The 22,690-nt window shown below is 49.1% G+C and overlaps 1 protein-coding gene across 1 annotated transcript in view; it reads left to right on the forward strand.

The window, feature by feature from the left end:
• LOC141078055 (phospholipid scramblase 1-like) overlaps positions 1 to 10,874 on the forward strand; it is a 29,662-nt gene extending 18,788 nt beyond the window's left edge. Inside the window, exons 4-8 of the mRNA XM_073564862.1 lie at positions 2,216 to 2,258; positions 4,892 to 5,112; positions 5,213 to 5,374; positions 5,884 to 6,045; positions 10,660 to 10,874. Coding sequence (XP_073420963.1) covers positions 2,216 to 2,258; positions 4,892 to 5,112; positions 5,213 to 5,374; positions 5,884 to 6,045; positions 10,660 to 10,719 — 648 coding nt within the window. The 3' untranslated portion in view covers positions 10,720 to 10,874. The remainder of the gene's footprint in view (positions 1 to 2,215; positions 2,259 to 4,891; positions 5,113 to 5,212; positions 5,375 to 5,883; positions 6,046 to 10,659) is intronic.
• The last annotated feature ends 11,816 nt before the right edge of the window (positions 10,875 to 22,690 follow it).

Genomic DNA, 22,690 nt, shown 5'->3' on the forward strand with positions numbered 1-22,690 from the left:
TGTGGATATCGCTGTTATTATGGGGGCACTGTGGATATCGCTGTTATTATGGGGGCACTGTGGATATCGCTGTTATTATGGGGGCACTGTGGATATCACTGTTATTATGGGGACACTGTGGATATCACTGTTATTATGGGGGCACTGTGGATATCACTGTTATTATGGGGACACTGTGGATATCACTGTTATTATGGGGGCACTGTGGATATCGCTGTTATTATGGAGGCACTGTGGATATCTGTTATGGGGGCACTGTGGATATCTGTTATGGGGGCACTGTGGATATCTGTTATTATGGGGGCACTGTGGATATCTGTTATTATGGGGGCACTGTGGATATCTGTTATTATGGGGGCACTGTGGATATCGCTGTTATTATGGGGGCACTGTGGATATCGCTGTTATTATGGGGGCACTGTGGATATCGCTGTTATTATGGGAGCACTGTGGATATCGCGGTTATTATGGGGGCACTGTGGATATCGCGGTTATTATGGGGGCACTGTGGATATCGCTGTTATTATGGGGGCACTGTGGATATCGCTGTTATTATGGGGGCACTGTGGATATCTGTTATTATGGGGGCACTGTGGATATCTGTTATTATGGGGGCACTGTGGATATCTGTTATTATGGGAGCACTGTGGATATCTGTTATTATGGGAGCACTGTGGATATCTGTTATTATGGGGGCACTGTGGATATCTGTTATTATGGGGGCACTGTGGATATCGCTGTTATTATGGGGGCACTGTGGATATCGCTGTTATTATGGGGGCACTGTGGATATCGCTGTTATGGGGAGCACTGTGGATATGCGCCGTGTCGCTCTCTGCCGTGTCGCTCTCTGCCGTGTCGCTCTCTGCCGTGTCGCTCTCTGCCGTGTCGCTCTCTGCCGTGTCGTTCTCCACCGCGCGCTGTCGCGCTCTGCCGTGTCGCTCTGTCGCGCTCTGCCGTGTCGCTCTGTCGCGCTCTGCCGTGTCGCTCTGTCGCGCTCTGCCGTGTCGCTCTGTCGCGCTCTGCCGTGTCGCTCTGTCGCGCTCTGCCGTGTCGCTCTGTCGCGCTCTGCCGTGTCGCTCTGTCGCGCTCTGCCGTGTCGCTCTGCCGTGTCTCTCTGTCGCGCTCTGCCGTGTCGCTCTCTGCCGCGCTCTGTTGCTCTCTGCCGTGTCATTCTCCACCGCGCTCTGCCGTGTCGCGCTCTGCCGTGTCGCGCTCTGCCGTGTCGCGCTCTGCCGTGTCGCGCTCCTCTCTGGCGTGTCGCGCTCTCGCGTCGCTCTGCTCTCTGCCGTGTCGCTCTCTGCCGTGTCGCTCTCTGCCGTGTCGCTCTCTGCCGTGTCGCTCTCTGCCGTGTCGCTCTCTGCCGTGTCGCGCTCTGCCGTGTCGCTCTGTCGCGCTCTGCCGTGTCGCTCTGTCGCGCTCTGCCGTGTCGCTCTGTCGCGCTCTGCCGTGTCGCTCTGTCGCGCTCTGCCGTGTCGCTCTGTCGCGCTCTGCCGTGTCGCTCTGTCGCGCTCTGCCGTGTCGCTCTGCCGCGCTCTGCCGTGTCGCTCTCTGCCGCGCTCTGTTGCTCTCTGCCGTGTCATTCTCCACCGCGCTCTGCCGCGCTCTGCCGTGTCGCGCTCTGCCGCGCTCTGCCGTGTCGCGCTCCTCTCTGGCGTGTCGCGCTCTCGCGTCGCTCTGTGTCGCGCTCTGCCGTGTCGCGCTCTGTTCTCTGGCGTGTCGCGCTCTCGCGTCGCTCTGTGTCGCGCTCTGCCGCATCGTTCTCCGCCTCACTCTGTCGCTCTCTGCCGTGTCCGCCGCCGCACTCTGTCGCTCTCTGCCGCGTGGTGTCGCTCTCTGCTGTGCAGCGTGTTTTCATCCCGTGATGTTTGCAGTTTTCTCTTCCTCCTTTTTGCTCTCAGATTTCACTGTTTCTCTGCTTGTTATGCTGCGGGGGAGGGGATCGCTGCACTCTGAGGGCTGGGAGTGTCTGTGGTGGATGGAACAATCACTTCTCATCCTACAGGCCATTCTGGATGATGAGAGTTGTGATAAGCAGAGAACAAGTAAAGTGTGCCTGCCATATTGAAAACTGATAGTGAGAACTGTTCTATAGTGTACCAATGAGAGTTGTCATAGGGACTCACCGGCGGCCGCTGAGGACACGTTCTAGTCACTGACTGTGTTGTGTATATTTATTATCTGCTGATCATCCTCCAAACTTCTCTGTCTGCAGATAGACCAAATACTAATCCACCAGAAGACAGAACTGCTGGAAGGTACGTGACTGGACGGGAGTGGGGAGAGGAGCTGAGGAGAGGAGTGGGGAGAGGAGCTGAGGAGGGGAGTGGGGAGAGGAGTGGGGAGAGGAGGTGAGGAGGGGAGAGGAGCTGTGGAGCGGAGGGGGGAGAGGATCTGGGGGGCATAATTTGGGGGAAAGTGATAAGCAGGGAGAAAGGAGAGCGGGGACGGAGAGGGAGTGAGAGTAGAGGTGGGATAAAGCTGGGCGAAAGAGTGGTGGTGGGGAGAAAGGAGAGCGGCACTGATTGCAAGGAGAAAGAGGAGAGCTGGGGGGGAATTAGAGAGAAGCAGGGGCAGCAAGGAAGAGGAGAGCGTGAATGGAGAAAGGAGAGGGTTGCCAGGAGAAAGAGAGGAGTGGGGAAAAAAGGACGGGATGGGGTGCAGGGAGAAAGAAGAGCAGAGGTGGGGAAAAAAGTGGAGCAGAGGAAGGGAGCATACACCTCAATCCTCATATCTAGGGCACTATATGGAGAAAAGTCTTGTGCGACATGTATTCAGCACCAAATTTTGGCTTCTCCTTCATGACCCCACTCCCAGTTTATAATATTCAACCACACCCCCAGTGTATAATATCCTGCCCCATCACCCAAACCCTAGTGTTTAACATCGAGCCACATTACCACCCCGCCACTAGTGTAAGATATCCGGGCCCAACGCTCCACCCCTAGTGTATAATATCCGGCCCCCAACGCTCAACCCCTAGTGTATAAAATCTGGTCCCATGGCCCCACCTTCAGCGTGTCATAGAGAAAAATATTAAAATCCATAAAGACATCTCCAGAGAGGGGACACATCACCCTCCCAACATATCAGATTAGTTATAACCGGGGAAGTGAGAGCTGACACTTCAACCTCCATTGACGTCTTGCAGTGACCAGGTAATTGCACAAGATCTGCTCTGAGAACCAGACGCCAAGGCTAGGATTTGTATATTCAGAGGGAGAGATGTACACTTCTGAGGCAAGAGCTTCCTCTGTTTAAAGAACTGGTCGCAGACTCTATGGGGCCACTGAAGAATATTGGGGTTTGCATCAATCCGATATTTGTGGATATATATTCGGCATCCTAGCCGAGGGATGAGCATAATGCATTCACTCCAATCACCATAAGGCCATTCTAACGCGTCCAACTTAATATCGGTCCCATGGATGATTCTATCCAGGCCATGTTTCTTTATAGAAAGGTAAACAACATACGAAGACAGGTACTCATTTGTAAGATTTCAGAATTTATAGAAGTGCTACAAATTCTGCAACCTTACGAGTGCAGGTCTTAGGTTATTTGCAATGGGATCCCAACCTGAGACGCGAGTACCACGGACTGAGTGCCAACTGGAATTGATGTTTATAGAAAGGTAAAATCGTGACCGGAAACATGTCAACAATATCTAGTGCCGTAGACCTCCAGGGGCGAAAATACCCTTAAAGTTGGGAATCTCATAATATTCTTAGAAACCTAGCACCTCCCTTTACCAGCTCCCCACATGAGCTCACCAAGGGGAGGTTCACGGGCGTAACCTTGAACTAATAGCCTGGGTTTCTGTCATTGTTCACATTTGGAAGACACAGTTCTCTGTGAGTGTCCATTTTCCAAATCTGATCGCTTCCCTCCATAAAGATAACCATTCCTGCAACATCAGGTTTAGTACTTCTCTGTAGTTATTCCTTTTTCTTGCATGTAATTGTATATATCATATTGTATTATTGCCCTTTTCTAAGATCTTTGTATATGTTTTATAAACACACCTACTTTTACTATTAAATATATAAACTGTACTGGCTCTGCTCCTCTTGCTCTGTAAACCGCACCCCTGAAGCCATACGCTGCCTGTAACAGGTTTCCAATCTGCCTGTGTAAACTATTAGTAGATAGAGATAGATATATATTATATTTATTATTCCATGCGTTGGGATCAGTTGTCAGTCAATTGCGTAAGTGCCTTGACAAAGTGGGGGCAGCGGTGAGATCTGTGTGATTTCCCCCTACTGTTCTCCATGGCACAATGTATAATATATCGCCACCCCCCCGGTGTATAGCGTCCGACCTCGTTGCTTCACCCCCCGGTGTATTGCGTCCGGCCTCGTTGCCCCACCCTCTGTGTATAGCGTCGGGCCTCGTTGCCCCACCCCCCAGGTATACGACGTCCAGCCTCGTTGCCCCACTCCCCAGGTATACGACGTCCAGCCTCGTTGCCCCACTCCCCAGGTATACGACGTCCGTCCTGGTTGCCCCACCCCCCAGGTATACGACGTCCGTCCTGGTTGCCCCATCCCCCCAGGTATACGACGTCCGTCCTGGTTGCCCCATCCCCCCAGGTATACGACGTCCGTCCTGGTTGCCCCATCCCCCCAGGTATACGACGTCCGGCCTCGTTGCCCCACCCCCCAGGTATACGACGTCCGGCCTCGTTGCCCCACCCCCTCGGTATACGGCGTCCGGCCTCGTTGCCCCCCCATCCACCAGTTTGTAATATCCAGAGATTGTGAGCCGGCCTCTCCCCAACGCTGGGGTCTGGAGGGGCACACACTTTCCTCCATATAGTGCATGTGCTCGTCCCCTAATCCTGATACCCACTCTATCCTGCAGTGACGTCTTCCCTCTTCTCTCACAGCTGTCACGGGTTTTGAGACGTGCAACCAGTATGAGCTACGAAATATTATGGGTCAGCGGATATTCACTGCACAGGAGAGGAGCACAATGTGTGCCCGATGGTGTTGCGGGTTACTTCGCCCGCTGACCCTGCAAGTGTGCGACTACACTGGACGGGAGGTCATCCACTTCATCCGCCCCCTGAAATGCACCAGCTGCTGCTTCCCCTGCTGTTTACAGGAGGTAAACTCCGCACTCCAATGCCATCCGGTAGCACTCTGCTATTCCTACCTCCACCGCTCTCCTCTCCACCCCTCTGAATGCATTGTGTATCTGTCCGCAGCTCGAGGTTCAGAGCCCCCCAGGGCGCACTATTGGGTACATTGTGCAGAGCTGGCATCCGTTCATCCCTAAGTATTGTCTCCTCAATGAGAGCCGGCAGCCAGTGCTGAAGGTGGTCGGACCATGTCTGATGTCCAGTTGTTGTGGAGATGTGAATTTCCAGGTGAGGATCAGGGTGTCAGGCATCTCCTCCACCTTCTCTGTGCTCCTCCACGATCTTTAGATTATAACAATTAATTCTCACCCGATCTTCCACTTCCTTCTACATTTTGTCCATGTCCTGCACGTCTTCTTTACCCTTCTTCCTCCATGTCCATCAGTGTCCAACCACTCTTCTTTCAGAGTCTTCATTCTCCATGCTCTTCAGTGCTCGTCTCAGTCTCTTATTCCTACTCCTCCATGCTCTTCTGCAGATCATGGAAGAGGCAGGGAAGGATCTCCATCTCGTCTTCTCCATCCTTTTCTTCCTCCATGTAGTGCCATGCTCTCCATGTCTTCATCTTTACTGTTCCTTGAAGGTTGTAGCCTTCTCCTCTCCTCACCATACCTTTCATCCCCAGCTGGTGTGTCCAGCTCATCATGGCCATCCTACTTCTCACCCTCACTGTCCATCTTGCCTCCCACATGTCGTCTCATCCATTGATGCCATTTCATCCCCCACTCTTTCTCTAGGTTAAACCACTAAATGAGTCTCGCAGCTTGGGTCGGATCAGTAAGCAGTGGAGTGGCCTACCTAAGGAAATATTCACAGATGCCGATAACTTTGGAATCCAGTTCCCCAAAGATCTGGATGTGAAGATGAAGGCCGTGCTCATTGGAGCCTGCTTTTTACTGGTAAGACATTCTGTATGGGGCATGTTCACCAGAGGGATCGGTGCATGGGGTTCACTACATAGTTGGCCTGGCTGCCGAGAGAATGAAGAGAAATGCTAACGCAATGAGGCCTACTGCGAGACCACCTCATGCAATGAGGCCTACTGCGAGACCTCCTCATGCAATGAGGCCTACTGCGAGACCTCCTCATGCAATGAGGCCTACTGCGAGACCTCCTCATGCAATGAGGCCTACTGTGATACATAATTTGAGGAGGCCTCCTATACCATCAGTGGCATATATCTTATGCGAGGCAGCAGTGTTCAGACTCCGAAAAATAACTATACCCTTCATTCCTAAAGGAACAGATCTACAATTACCTACAGATGAAGCCAGAAGTTTCCATCCACTGTATATAAAGACACATCTGCAGGTTTATCTCAATATCTGACATGAAATCAGAATAAACCTTTACTGGTTTAGGTCAATTAGGATTACCATCATTATTATTTGCCAAATGCCAGAATAATGAGAGGGAGAATGTTCTAAGCCATTTTATTGCTTATGTATCATTATCAGCCTTTGTGAATTACTGTATATATCATTATCAGCAGTTGTGTAATGCACCACATATCATCACTCCATACTATATATACACAGCTCTGGCAAAAATTTAGAGACCACTGCACAGTTTTATAAAAATCCGCTTCTCTCCATGTCTGACAGCCATTCCAGTGTCAGTTGAATTCCATCCAGAGTCCACCTCATTCTACTTATTGTGCTTCTGATTAGGTGATCACCTGAACCAAATCTTATCTAATGAAGGAAAGTATAGAAACCCTGCTGTGGGGTTCACAATCCTCCTGCAGTAGGACAAGCTGGATAGCAAAACAAGTGCTAGTAATATCCCAAAAGTAATAGGAATGAAAAAATAACTTATAACCATGCCAAAGGAGCTGAAAAGAAAAGTCTTGAGTGAGGAAAAGTAGGGCTCAATTCTGGCTTTACTAGCAGAGGGATACAGTGAGCGCCATGTTGCCTCCATCCTTAAAATTTCTAATACGGCAGTTCATTACAAGGTCAAGCAGCAGACATTGGGGACAACAAAGCTACAGGCCGGCAGAGGGCGAAAACGACTCTCCACTGACCGGGATGACCGTCATCTTATTCGAATGTCACTCAGCAACCGCAGGATGACATCAAGTGACCTACAAAAGGAATGGCAAATGGCAGCTGGGGTGAAGTGCACGGCAAGAACAGTTTGTAACCGGCTCCTAGAGGCAGGGCTCAAGTCATGTAAAGCTAGAAAAAAGCCTTTCATCAATGAAAAGCAAAGGAGAGCCAGGCTGAAGTTTACCAGAGACCATAAGGATTGGACCATAGAGGACTGGAGTAAGGTAATCATCTCTGATGAGTCTAATTTTCAGCTTTGCCCAACACCTGGCCGTCTAATGGTTAGACGGAGACCTGGAGAGCCACAGTGTCTTGCACCCACTGTGGAATTTGGTGGAGGATCGGTGATGATCTGGGGAGGCTTCAGCAAGGCTGGAATTGGGCAGGTTAATCTTTGTGAAGGACGTATGAATCAAGCCACATACAGTGGGGCAAAAAAGTATTTAGTCAGTCAGCAATAGTGCAAGTTCCACCACTTAAAAAGATGAGAGGCGTCTGTAATTTACATCATAGGTAGACCTCAACTATGGGAGACAAACTGAGAAAAAAAAATCCAGAAAATCACATTGTCTGTGTTTTTTTTCATTTTATTTGCATATTATGGTGGAAAATAAGTATTTGGTCAGAAACAAAATTTCATCTCAATACTTTGTGATATATCCTTTGTTGGCAATGACAGAGGTCAAATGTTTTCTGTAAGTCTTCACAAGGTTGCCACACACTGTTGTTGGTATGTTGGCCCATTCCTCCATGCAGATCTCCTCTAGAGCCGTGATGTTTTTGGCTTTTCGCTTGGCAACACGGACTTTCAACTCCCTCCAAAGGTTTTCTATAGGGTTGAGATCTGGAGACTGGCTAGGCCACTCCAGGACCTTGAAATGCTTCTTACGAAGCCACTCCTTCGTTGCCCTGGCGGTGTGCTTTGAATCATTGTCATGTTGAAAGACCCAGCCACGTTTCATCTTCAATGCCCTTGCTGATGGAAGGAGGTTTGCACTCAAAATCTCACGATACATGGCCCCATTCATTCTTTCATGTACCCGGATCAGTCGTCCTGGCCCCTTTGCAGAGAAACAGCCCCAAAGCATGATGTTTCCACCACCATGCTTTACAGTAGGTATGGTGTTTGATGGATGCAACTCAGTATTCTTTTTCCTCCAAACACGACAAGTTGTGTTTCTACCAAACAGTTCCAGTTTGGTTTCATCAGACCATAGGACATTCTCCCAAAACTCCTCTGGATCATCCAAATGCTCTCTAGCAAACTTCAGACGGGCCCGGACATGTACAGGCCTAAGCAGTGGGACACGTCTGGCACTGCAGGATCTGAGTCCATGGTGGCGTAGTGTGTTACTTATGGTAGGCCTTGTTACATTGGTCCCAGCTCTCTGCAGGTCATTCACTAGGTCCCCCCGCATGGTTCTGGGATTTTTGCTCACCGTTCTTGTGATCATTCTGACCCCACGGGGTGGGATTTTGCGTGGAGCACCAGATCGAGGGAGATTATCAGTGGTCTTGTATGTCTTCCATTTTCTAATTATTGCTCCCACAGTTGATTTCTTCACTCCAAGCTGGTTGGCTATTGCAGATTCAGTCTTCCCAGCCTGGTGCAGGGCTACAATTTTGTTTCTGGTGTCCTTTGACAGCTCTTTGGTCTTCACCATAGTGGAGTTTGGAGTCAGACTGTTTGAGGGTGTGCACAGGTGTCTTTTTATACTGATAACAAGTTTAAACAGGTGCCATTACTACAGGTAATGAGTGGAGGAAAGAGGAGACTCTTAAAGAAGTTGTTACAGGTCTGTGAGAGCCAGAAATCTTGATTGCTTGTTTCTGACCAAATACTTATTTTCCACCATAATATGCAAATAAAATGAAAAAAAAACAGACAATGTGATTTTCTGGATTTTTATTTCTCAGTTTGTCTCCCATAGTTGAGGTCTACCTATGATGTAAATTACAGACGCCTCTCATCTTTTTAAGTGGTGGAACTTGCACTATTGCTGACTGACTAAATACTTTTTTGCCCCACTGTACAAGGTTATTCTGGAAAAACAGCTGACTCCTGCTCAGACAATGTTCTCCAACTCTGAGGACAATGTGCCATGCCACACAGCTAGGTCAATCAATGTGTGGATGAAGGACCACCACATCCAATCCCTGTCATGGCCGCCCAATCTCCAGACCTGAACCCCACTGAAAACTTCTGGAATGTAATCAGGAGGAAGATGGAGAGTCAGAAGCCATCAGACAAAGAAGAACTGCTGACATATGTGTCCCAGGAGTGGCATAAGGTCACCCAAAAGCCGTGTGAGGGCAGTTTCACACGTCAAGATAATTCCGGTACCGGAGCTATCCGTGTCCGTATTACGGAGGCCATCCGTGTGACATCCGTATGTCCGTGTGCTGTCCGTGTGTTTGAAAAATTAGTTTCAATGTTAACCCTTTGACTTTTAAAAATGCACATGGATCGCACATTGACAGCATCCGTGTGCGGTACGTGTTTACACGGACCCATTGACTTGTATGGGTCCGTGTGATCCGTGCTGTTGCACAAAAACGGACCTGTCAGCGTGTTTTGCCCACGGACACGCAGTCCGTGAAAACACACTGACATCTGCATAGACACATTCATTAGAATGTGTCTACGTGTGTCAGTGTCTCCGGTACGTGAGAAAACTCACTATACGTATCGGAGCCACTGACGTGTGAAACTGCCCTGAGAGACTGGTGGAAAGCAGCCAAGACGCAGGAAAGCTGGGGTTAACAATCATGGGGATTCCACAGAATACTGATCTCTGAACTCTTCCTGAGGTAAAACATTAGTATTGTTGTTTCTAAATGATTATGGACTTGTTTCCTTAGCATTATTTGAGGTCTACAAGCACTGCATTTTTTTGCTCTTTTGACCATTTCTCATTTTCTGACAATAAATACAAAATTTAGTGCTTGGAGATTCGGAGACATGTGGTCAGGAGTTTATAGAATAAAAGAGCAATTTACATTATACTCAAAAATATAAAGAGAAAAATCCAACAAACGGAACATTGTGCAGCGGTCTCTTAATTTTTGCCAGATCTGTATATATCATTATCAGCAGTTGTGTAATATGCCACGTATCCATCACTCCATATCATTTGTCATGTGACTAGTAGTGTCTGTGGTGTCTAGACCCGTGGTGTCTGCCGTGTCTGTGGTGTCTAGACCCGTGGTGTCTGCCGTGTCTGTGGTGTCTAGACCCGTGGTGTCTGCCGTGTCTGTGGTGTCTAGACACGTGGTGTCTGCCGTGTCTGTGGTGTCTAGACCCGTGGTGTCTGCCGTGTCTGTGGTGTCTAGACCTGTGGTGTCTGCCGTGTTTGTGGTGTCTAGATCCGTGGTGTCTGCCGTGTCTGTGGCACACGGCTGTCGCGTTGTGTGACCTACGGTGATTGGCCTTTGACGCCTATGTTTCTGTTCTCTCTTCAGGATTACGTGTTCTTTGAGAGGTCAAGAAGTAAGAAGGAGCGCCACACGGTGATCAGCTAACGCCGCCGATGCTGCCGCCATCCTTGTCTCCGCAGTTTACACCCTGTCCCCTCCCCCACTCATGTACTCCGTTTACACTTCTCTGGACGAGCTGCCGTATTTTCTATTATATTATATATATATATATACTGATAATAAAGGTTATTACTCTGTAATCGCCATGGTAACAGCACATTGAGCGGAGGGTCCCGCAGCATCCGCCCCTATAGAATGTGGGCATGGTGATGGGGGGGGGGGGGGGGGGGGCGCAGTGAAGGGGCTGAACGATGGGGGGGGGGGGGGGGGCAGTATGATATGGGGTGGAGTGAAGGGGCTGAATGATGTGGGGAGGAGTGAAGGGGCTGAATGATGTGGGGAGGAGTGAAGGAGCTGAATGATGGGGAGTGAAGGAGCTGAATGATGGGGAGTGAAGGGGCTGAATGATGGTGGGGAGGAGTGAAGGAGCTGAATGATGGGGGGTGAAGGGGCTGAATGATGGTGGCAGTGAAAGGGCTGAATGATTGGGGGAGGAGCGAAGGGGTTGAATGATGGGGGAGTGAAGGGGATGAATGATGGGGGAATGGAGGGGCTGAGTGATGGGGCTGAATGATGAAGATGAATGATGGGGGAGGAGTGAAGGGGCTGGATGATGAAGATGAATGATGGGGGGAGAGTGAAGGGGCTGAATGATGGGGGCAGTGAAGGGGCTGAATGATGAGGATGAATGATGGGGGGAGTGAAGGGGCTGAATGAGATGGGGGAAGTGAAGGGGCTGGAAGATATGGGGGAAAGTGAAGGGGCTGAATGATGGGGGGGAGGCGTGAAGGGGCTGAATGATGGGGGGAGGAGTTGAATGATGGGGGAGTGAAGGGGCTGAATGATGGGGGCAGTGAAGGGGCTGAATGATGGGGGCAGTGAAGGGGCTGAATGATGAGGATGAATGATGGGGAGGAGTGAGGTAGCGCTGGCAGTGACAGAGCGGGTTTTATAAGCGGATTGTGTGGCTGCGTTCAAAGCATTTATAATTCCCTCGCTGCAGCGGGCCGAATAGCCAGTGCACAACAAGTAGCCAGTGCACAACAAGTAGCCCGTCCGTCGACTAATCCTAGGTGCAGTTCCCTGACTGACCTGAGGGTAAGGGGGCGCCAGAAAGCTGCAAGTTCCAAAGCAGAACTGGAAAGTGGGATATACATAAATCCCGGCAGTTTGTAACACATTGTGGCAGCGGTGGGATAACTAAAATTAGCCCCCCGGCGGTAAATTGTTAGGTCAAGACTAGCTTGCTGTTTTCATCACATTGTGGCAGCAGTGGGATAACTATAAGCCCTCCTGTACGTGTGACAGCCGTGTCCCGCCAAAGGTCACACCCCTGATCGTCACATATTGGTGGCAGAGCGGTGGGATAAGCCTAGAGCATTAGTGATCTGGTTTGAGCAATCATTCCTCTCACTAAAGACTTGCACGGTTCTTCTGAGGAACCTGCAGCAAAAGTTTTGGAGAACGAACTCCGTGTTTACTAGTCCTGAGACAATTGTGTGTACTTGTGATTACCCCCTCCCTTCTCTTTGTTTTTCTATCCTATCTTTTATTTGGCTACGATGGGAGCAGAGTGGTATAAGAAGGACTCTCATTGCCATTTGCGGGTTGTGGCAGATCGACACCAAAAACAAAGGGGGCGTGGCCTGGTCATGGAGCAGGGCAGACACAACATATAGCTCTTGCTTCCCAGAGCCCTTACAGTAAAGATTTAGCAAGCACAGGCAGTCCCCCGGCCTCTACATGAGAGATAAAGCCGGTCTTCGCTCTCAGGCACCACGGGAGCCTTCCTCCAGACCTGCTGACCCTGGAATTACTCGGTATCTAAGGCCTGTTTCACACTTCCGTTTTTTTCAAATCCGTCAAAATCCGTTGTTTTCCGTAAAAAAACGGATTCGCCATTTTTTGCAGGATCCGTTTTTTTGTCCCATAGACTTCCATTACGGTTACCACGGATCCGTCAAAAAAACGGATCCGTTTTTTTAAAAACGGATCCGTTGGCATCCGTTTCCGTCAAAAAAAACGGAAACGGATCCGTTTGGCGGACACAAAAACGGAAGTGTGAAACAGGCCTTACAGCCCCAAGCAGCGCGGGAAAACAGACCACACGTGCAGCTATGGCAGCCGCTGAAGAGAGATCTGATGTGCGAGGCCTGAAGGGTGCACGCTTGTCTGCTGCTGCTGCAGCAGGATCATCACATGGAGGACGCACACAGGGAAAGCAAACCCACAGAAAGTGCGTAGCTGGACAGAACAAAACTGGAGGTAGCATTACAGGCATCCAGAGAGTGGAAGACTCCCTGTCCCTCCCCTCCAGGCCAGCTCCTGCTGCTAAACAATTAACTCATTCCTCTGCTCCAGACGAATCTGAGGAGAGCAGGGACTGCAGACAGCACACTTAATGGATCCTTTACATTTGACACTGGCATAGTGGGGATCAGCGGTGAGGCTACACAGGACGGTCCTGAGACCCTTACAGGTTCTGGGGATTCCTCGTCCCTGACTATGAATGTAGGGGAACTACATGCCCATTTAAGTGCCATCCCCACCAAGACTGACATGGAAGGCTACATCCAGCGTTTGGAGGCAGTCTGCAAGGGGGAAATTGGCTCCCTCAAAGAGGACATTTCCAACATAAATTCTGCCATCACTGTGTTAGAGGCTAAAGTAGATGAGCTATCTTCCCAGCTTCATACTCAGCAGCAACTTTTTAGATCAGCATTCACAGAATTTTGATCTAGTTATGGACATGCTAGAAGACTCTGAAAACAGAAATAGGAGAAACAACAGACTGCGTGGTCTCCCAGAGTCGGTGGCCCCACGGGACCTGAATTCAGCCCTACAGCATGTTTTTAATTCATTGCTGAGTAGATCCACGGATGAACGTATTGAATTGGACAGAGCTCATCGATCCCTGGGCCCAAGGCACCCTGACCCATCTAGATTGAGAGATGTAATTTGCAGGATCCATTTTTTCCAAATTAAGGAGGATATTATGCGTAAAGCTAGGGAGAAAGACGCTATAGACTTTCATGGCATAAATATTCAACTTCTAGCGGACCTCTCCCCCTATAACTCTGGCTAAGAGAAGGGCCCTGCGACCTCTCCTGGAGCCTCTGCGCTTGAAAAACATTGCCTACACGTGGGGATACCCTTTTCAGCTACAAGCTCGGGGGGGACAGTGGCACGGTGATCCCGAGATCCCCGTCGGATCTCCTGGATTTCTCATCGGCTCGGGTTGCCACCGGTCACCCTGGGGGAGTGGCCCCGTTTTTTCTCTTTTGTGTTCGTGGGAGTTCGAGGAGGTGGGAGAGTACCATCGGAACGTGGGAAGAAGAGGAGAAGAAATCTGCGCCGTGATTCCGGTGGTCCCTCGGGTGACGCCTGAGCACTGAGGAGTTTGTCCTATATTAATCACTTGCTCTCTCCACTGTCCTTTTCCTTGGGTCGGGGAATATTGGTGGTTTTCTAACGGGGGGCCTTGTGTCCCCGGGGTGGAGTCTTATTATGCATTATAGTGGTTTACTATAACTAGAAAAATAGTCTGCAGGGATCCTCATCACCTCCGAGTTGCCTCTGGTATTATGTTGTGTTTGTGGGGTATTTGTTTGGATCCAATACATAGTCAGTATAGCCTTGAGGCCTGGGGCACTGAATCTGTTTGGTTGTTTAACATGTATAATTACTGTAACTTGCTGTCGGGGCCTGGCGGTTCGTTCTGTTTTAGAGTCCAGTTACCTCCCAAGTTAGGGTGTGTCTTTGACACTTTCTTCAGAGAATTTCTCTGCTTAATTCTTAGCCCAAAGGAGTAGCTACCTGTGGTCTAATCAGACGGAATATTCTGCTCTGTCTGAAATTTTTGTTTATATTTCTTCATACATTATATTCTGCTCTCTTCTATTCTTCCCTCAGAACTTCCTTCTATATCCTTTTTCTTAAGTGCTTTCTCTTCTTTACCCAACACCTCTCCCCCCCCTACCACCACCTAGTCCCACTACCGATACTTGTACTAGTTTACGATGGCCACCTTGAACCTTTGTTCCTTGAACATCAGAGGGTTTAATACTCCTGAAAAGTGCTCGCAGGTTCTTTATCACATGCACAAGAAACGGGTTCATGTGCTGCTTCTGCAGGAGACCCACTTTAGATCAGATCGGATACCTTCACTTAATCATAAATTTTACTCACACTGGTACCATAGCGGCAACCCAGACTCAAAATCCAAAGGAGTTAGTATTGCCTTACACAAGTCGCTACAGGCTCAAGTAATTGCCTCTAAATCTGATACGCAAGGAAGATGGAAGATATTTGTTTTTAAAGATTAAAATTATCAGAGATGTATTTACCATTGCTAATTTTTATCTCCCTAACCAGGATCAGATCAGAACTTGTAAAGCTTACCTACGCGACCTCTCGGCATTCGCAGAGGGTGCGGTAATTGTCAGAGGAGACTTCAATTTTACATTGGATCGAGTCCTGGACTCCTCTTCGGGTAGGTCATCCGTCTCCCCCTCCCAGTTGGAGAGTCTGAAATCTAAGCGGAATATAGACTGGTTGACGTTTGGAGACTGATCCACCCAACAACACGTGACTATACTTTCTATTCTGCGGTACATGATTCGTATAGTAGGATAGATTATTTTTTAATTAGTCACGGGCTGCTCTCGTTTCACCCGACGACACAAATTGACACGATGATTTGGTCGGACCATGCCCCAGTCTTACTATCCTTGACAGTTCCAGAACTCACATCGAACGAATGGACTTGGTCCTTACACCCGGGGCTTCTCAAAAATCCCTCTTGTCAGGAGGCAATCAGGATGGCAATCACAGATTTTTTTCAATATTCACAAAGATGACGCCACAGCTTTATCATATCAGTGGGAGGCCTTAAAAGGAGTTATGAGGGGAGTATTCATCCAACAGGGGGCACGATTAAAGAGAGAAAGGGCTTCTGCCATTCCTAATTTGTTGACGCACATCCAAGCTTTAGAGTTGGAACACAAAAGGTCACAAAATTAAAAGTCATGACTGACCTGTTGAAAGCTAGAACCAACTTAAGCTTATTGCTAGATACAGTAACAGCAAGACAGAGAGCCGCTTCCGCAGATACCTATACGAATACTCTGACAAGCCTGGTAGGGCCTTAGCACGATTTTTACACCCACGATTTCTTACTACCTATATACCTACCATTAAGTCTGGGTCAGGTAAATCCCTCCACTCCCCCTTGGAGATTGCAGACTCATTTAGGGGTTATTACAACTCCCTTTACAACCTTAGAGGACCTTTGGCAGACATGGCTGTGTCCGACTTCCAGGAAAGAGTGGATAACTATGTAAATAGCACTCCGATTCCTCCTCTTCCATCTGAGGACGTAATGGCCCTTGAGACCCCATTCTCGGAACAGGAGATACTGGATACAGTCAGGTCTCTGGCAAATGGCAAAAGCCCCGGTCCGGATGGATTCCCGGCTAACTTTTATAAGATATTTACATCAAATTTAATTCCATTTATGACGAAACTCTTCAACTCTATCTCTGAGAATTGCCCTTTTGCCCCCCAAACTTTAGCTGCCACGATTGTCGTTATTCCCAAGCCAGGAAAGGACCCCTTATTATGCGCTAATTATCGGCCTATATCCCTAATTAATGTTGATGTAAAAGTATTCGCCAAAGCAATTGCAAAAAGACTAAGCCCCCTACTCCCTGGCTCCATTCACACGGATCAGGCTGGTATTGTACATCGCAGGGATGCTAGAGATAATACTGTGAAAACATTGCTCCTTGCCTCTCATATGCGTAAACATAAAAAAACCGCATGTCTATTGTCCATTGATGTGGAAAAGGCGTTTGATCGTCTAGGATGGACCTTTATGAGATCTGCCTTGACACAGCTTGGTTTGAGACCTGACATGCAGGGTAGGATTTTGGTACTATATCAAGGCCCCACAGCCCGACTTGGAGTTAATGGTACTTTGTCATCCCCCTTACAAATAGCTAATGGCACACGTCAGGGGTGCCCTCTTTCGCCCTTACTTTATATTATTGCAATGGAGCATCTTGCAATCGCAATGAGGAATGCTCCTGATATTAAGGGCCTTCAGGTTGGCCGGAATCATGTTAAATTGTCTATCTATGCAGATGACCTATTGATCTATATCACTAACCCGACCATTGCCTTCCCAGTGCTAATGAGAGAGTTCCAACGGTTTGAAGAAGTATCTAACTTTAAAGTTAATTATTCAAAGACAGAGGCCCTTAATATATCTCTCCCTGATGACCTGGTCCAGAGACTCCAGGCTTCATTCCCTTTTAAATGGAAAGATAGAGCTATAAAATACTTGGGAGTTTGGATCCCCAGAAACGAAGTGTATCTTTTTTCCCTAAACTATGTCCCACTTTTACACAAAACTCTATTGGATCTTAAAAAACAAAATAGATCTCAGCTCTCATGGTTTGGTCGTATAGACGTCATCAAAATGGACATTCTCCCCCGCTTTCTTTATCTTTTTCAAACAGTCCCAATAGCAATTCCTGACTATTTCTTTAATCGGTTACAATCTGCTATTAATAGTTTTGTCTGGGGAGCTCGTAGACCCCCGAATTAGCCTCTCGGTTTTGACCAGACCCAAGACACAGGGGGGCACACGTCTTCCTAGCTTCAAAAGATATTATCATGCCATTCTCCTGACTAGAATAGTTGACTGGAGATACAGCGACTTACATAAACAGTGGGTGATTTTAGAAAAACTCCTCTTCTTGCTCTCTATACTGGATACCATGGTGTGGTGCCAATTTTAGGCTCCCGATCTCGGACTTTCCATCTCTTACGCAGATAGTGTTGAGATTTTGGGATAGAAATCGGGGGAGACTGAGACTTTGTACCATTCCGAGTAGACTGGGCCCCCTCTTTGACAACATTGCTTTCCCTCCAGCAGTGGACAGGACTGTGTTTCTATGCTGGAGATCTGCCGATCGGGTGGGACTGGGCCAAGTGGCGGACAGACTCTCTGGGCTCTCCACTGTGGGGGGGGTTGCGGGACACCTGCCATAGCAAATCGCTATCTTGGCTTGAATTCGCTCAGTTGAAGGACTTCCTTTTGGGTATTTCCTTTAACACATCGACCCGATTTGAGTCCTTGATGCTGGCCGCTGAGGGTCCTACCCACACAGTCTCCTTGCTTTACAGTTTGATCCTGGAAATGTTATCTATTGACACCCCCAGTTTATTACAGCTTGGGCGAGAGATCTGCGGATCACCCTCTCTGAGGCAGACCGTCTGAAGAGCTTTACCCTTACCCACAAGACCTCTATATCTTGCAGATCACAAGAGAAAAATTATAAAATATTAACGCGTTGGTATAGGTGTCCTGTGCTCCTTCATAATATAAATCCTGCAATTTCAAACTTATGCTGGAGATGTGACAATGAGGAGGGGTCTATGCTTCACATATGGTGGTCTTGCAGTCTTCTACGTCCATTTTGGGAAGCTGTTTTTGGAGCCTTTCACTTGATGACGGGCGTTCGCTGTGAGCCATCCCCTCAAATAGCTCTCCTTTCATTGATTCCTGGGTCTATAACGACCATAAAGAAAGAAATTATGAGTTTCTGCTTAATAGCGGCCAGAACAATTATTCCCCGGTACTGGAGAGCGACAAGGGTTCCGTCTGCGGTGGAGTGGGTGTCCGAGATGGATAGAGTGAACCGAATGGAGTCGCTGATGGCTCAAGATGATGAATCTGTGACCGAGCGGGGACAAATGTGGTTCCTCTGGGAGACATTCAAGGAGAGTTCGGAGTTTCCGGGCTGGTTAACTGAGTTCCCATAGTTTTTGTAGGGTAGCTGGGACCGAGGTTGGTTTATTTCCCACTCCCCTTCCCCCATTTCTTACCCACTTTCTCTATTCTCTTTCCCTCTTCTTGACTTTATTTCTCTATATCTCCTTTTTCCTACACAATCTCAGAATGATTAGTCCAAAGGTTACTAAAATGTGAATGGACATGACGTGTCTGATTTGAGATATCTAGGATTACAAGCTTGTTTTGTCCCCCACAATGTTGTATCTTACCTGTCTGTATATTCTGATGTATTCATATGTATATCATCTTTCTGGATTGTTGTACCTTATTTTGAAAAGTTTAATAAACACATTTATGGAAAAAAACAAAACAAAAACAAAGACCAACGGGAAAACGCCTAGAGCCCAGCGGGCGAAGAAGCTGGCCTCAGCGACAGTGGTGCTCCAGCAGAGGCTTGACCCCTGAATGCTGACCCCATTTGCACCCAGGGCAGGTTGGACCCCTACCTGCAAGCGGCCTTGGATCACCTCTCTGCCGAAGATCCAGAAAGACATCTGAAACTGATCATGCAGGCAATGGAAGAGCAGCGGGAGGCTGAGAGAGCCAAGTGCCCAGCCCAGCGAGAGGCCGACCAACGGGAGGCCCAAGCTCAGAGAGACCACGAACTGTAGGTGCTCCGGCAGGAGGGATACCCTCCACAGCCCAGAGCCGTGAGCCCATCAGCGCTCAGAGTCCAAAACCATGGCCAGAGCGGTTTCCCGTGATGGAAAAGGACGGGGACTTGGACACTTTTCTGTGGGCCTTTGAGAAAGCCTGCAGACAGTACCGGCTGCCTAGGGAACAATGGACCAGGTACTTGACCCTAGGGCTAAAAGGCAAAGCTCTGGAGGCGTTTGCTTCTCTCCCGCCAGAAGAAGATGACAACTATATTGCCATCAAGCAGGCCCTGATCACCAAATACCGGCTGACACCTGAGGTATACCGAAAGAAGTTCCGGAACCTCCAACATGGCCCACATGACATTTACAGTGATGTGGTGCATGGACTCCGGACCCAATTTGACCAGTGGATTCACGGACTGTCAGTGAACACCTTTGAGCTACTGAAAGACCTGATGAGCAAAGACCAGTTCTTACATCTTTGCCCAGCTGAGGTCCAACAGTTCATACTGGACCGAGAGCAAAGAGATGCAGACAAAGCAGCGCAGATCACCGACACCTATGATGCCAACCGGAAGCCGGAGACACAGAAGCCAGTCACCACAAGATGGAGAGGGGGTAAACCGGCAACTAACCCCAGTGCCCCTGCCAGCCGTCCCTCCAAAGGCCCTGTCTCTTTTGCCAACACCAGGCCTACTTCAGACACTCGCAGGTGTTTTGTCTGCAATCGGACTGGTCATATCAGCGCCACCTGTTCGAAGAAGCAGAAGAACCCCCCAACCAAGGCCTCTGGGCCCAACACCTCTGTTCTTTTGGTGGGGTGGTTGGGAGGATTGATGACAACATGCAGCACGTCCGAGTGGGGGCCCGTTTCGCTAGAGGCCTCAAGGACACCAGGGCTGAACGAACCCTCATCCGACCCAAATTGGCAGCCCCTGAAGAGTTTATTCTGGGGAAAACCCTAACTGTCACCGGGATTGGGGGCATCCGCTGTCCCTTGCCAATGGCCCGGGTTTTTCTTGATTGGGGAGCTGGGAGCGGGGTGAAGGAAGTGGGTGTGTCCGAAAACCTGCCCACTGATGTTTTATTGGGGACTGATTCGGGGAGGATGGTTGCATCCTACGTCCCTGACACCCCTCCCCAATCTGGTAATAAGGGTAACGTTAACCCTGATGATGATGATGATGATGATGGGAAACTGAATGTGTTACTTAACAATGCTTTATTGAGTAATAATGCAGCTGATAACCATTTTTTCCCTAGGAATGATGCCGATAGTGATGTAAATGTGCCAACTGAACCTGTTAACCATTTTTCTGAAAAGGTTGATGTGTCCACAGGTACAGGAGTGCTCAGCCCCATCGCTCTGCGGAGTGAGACGGCTGAGGAACCCCTAGCATGAACAAGTGACGGTGCTCAAGGGAATGGGGAGGTGCATGGAAACCGTGAGGAAGGTGATGCCATGCCACTGACCCGTGCCACCGAGGAAGGTAACTGGCCCATAAGTAGCACTGCTCCTGAAGTTTTGGGGGTGGATGGGGAGGTAACGCCCATAGCAGCGCCGGCTGATGGGTCTGTAGAAATCCCCGGGGAGACAGCCTACGTAGCCGCTGTCACCCGCAGTCAGTGTCCGGAACGCAGGTAGCGCCCTTCCTTCTGGACACTCCGTCGCCACAGGAGGGACTGAACCAGAGGTGGACCCAGAGCAGGTCCTAGTGAGGAGGGGACCTTGACATCACTTCTGGCTGCCTCCAGCTAGGAGTTCCAGGCCGCTCAGCACTCAGATGTGAGCCTGGAGAAATTGAGACACCTCGCCGAGACGCCCACCTCCGCGACTGATAAGGAGAGGGTGTTCTGGGAACGAGGAAGGTTGTACCGGGAGACAGTACCCGGAGATTCCCAAAAGGAGTGGTTGAGGGAAAGACAGCTGGTCGTCCCCTATCCGTTTAGGGCTCAGTTGTTACGGATTGCCCATGAGATTCCACTCGCTGGACACTTGGGGATCAGCAAAACTAAGGCCCGGCTGTCTCAACACTTCTATTGGCCCAAGATAGGGGCAGACATGACCCAATACTGCAGCTCCTGTACCACCTGTCAAAAAGTGGGTAAGGTGGGGCCTGCTCTTAAGGCTCCCCTGATCCCTTTGCCAGTGATAGTGGAGCCTTTCCAGAGAATCGCAGTGGACATTGTAGGCCTGCTGGCCATCCCCAGCAGCTCTGAAAAGCGATACATTCTCACCGTGGTAGACTACGCTACCCGGTACCCAGAGGCAGTAGCTCTGTCCTCAGCCAGAGCGGATAAGGTGGCGGATGCAATGGTGACCATCTTTACAAGGGTAGGATTTCCCAGAGAGATGCGCACCGATCAAGGGACTCAATTCATGTCTCACCTAATGGAGGCTCTCTGTAAGAAAATACAGGTGATGCAGCTGGTATCGAGTGCGTATCACCCACAGACCAATGCCTTGTGTGAATGCTTCAACGGTACCCTCAAACAGATGCTCCGCATGCTGGTTGAGACCCAAGGGCGCGACTGGGAGCGGTAACTCCCACACCTGCTATTCGCATAGAGAAGTTCCGCAGGCCTTGACCGAGTTCTCCCCCTTCGAGCTCCTGTATGGCAGGCGAGTCCGGGGACCCGTTGGGTTGATAAGAGAATCTTGGGAAGATGAGCCAAACCCCTCTGAAGTGTCCATTGTGGATTATGTATGACTAAATGTTAGCACAGCCGGTGGAGGAGGTGCTGTACAGTAGGTTACCAAACCTTTAGTATATATAGCAAATACTGGGCACACTCGTGAATTGCGGATGTGAAAAATAAATTTTAATACATACAGTAGCCACTAGATACAAACGTTTTGGTCATTATAGACTGTCAGTGTACTAGGGTAAGCATAAGAGAATATGCGAGAATCTCACAAAGGTATTGCCAGTGGATAAATCTCATTAAATAGGCTGTGAAAGGCCTGGGTGGTCAGTGACCGCAGGTAATGGCCAAAACAAGGCAGCTGTGCTGCTCTGCGTCCTAAGACGCGGTGATCATTGGACACAGAGCAGCACAGCTGCCTTGTTTTGGCCATTACCTGCGGTAAGATGTGAGATTCTCACATATTCTCTTATACTTACCCTAGTACACTGACGAAGGTCTATAATGACCGAAACGTTTGTATCTAGTGGCTACTGTATGTATTAAAATTTATTTTTCACATCCGCAATTCACAAGTGTGCCCAGTATTTGCTATATATACATCGTGGATTATGTCATGCGCTTCCATGACAAGATGCAGACCTTGACGCAGTTGGTACATGACAACATGGTGCAGGCTCAGGCTAACCAGCAGCACTGGTACGACGAATGCCCGGGAGCATACCTACCAGGTGGGTGAAAAGGTGTGGGTGCTAGTTCCCGTACCAAAGGATAAGTTTCAGGCAGCCTGGGAAGGCCCGTACGTCATCCACCAACAGCTCAACCCGGTCACCTACGTGGGCATGCTTGA

Source organism: Dendrobates tinctorius, unplaced genomic scaffold (assembly GCF_039654945.1).
Source record: "Dendrobates tinctorius isolate UK_male_01 unplaced genomic scaffold, ASM3965494v1 ptg000495l, whole genome shotgun sequence".
In the NCBI taxonomy this organism is placed as follows: domain Eukaryota; kingdom Metazoa; phylum Chordata; class Amphibia; order Anura; family Dendrobatidae; genus Dendrobates; species Dendrobates tinctorius.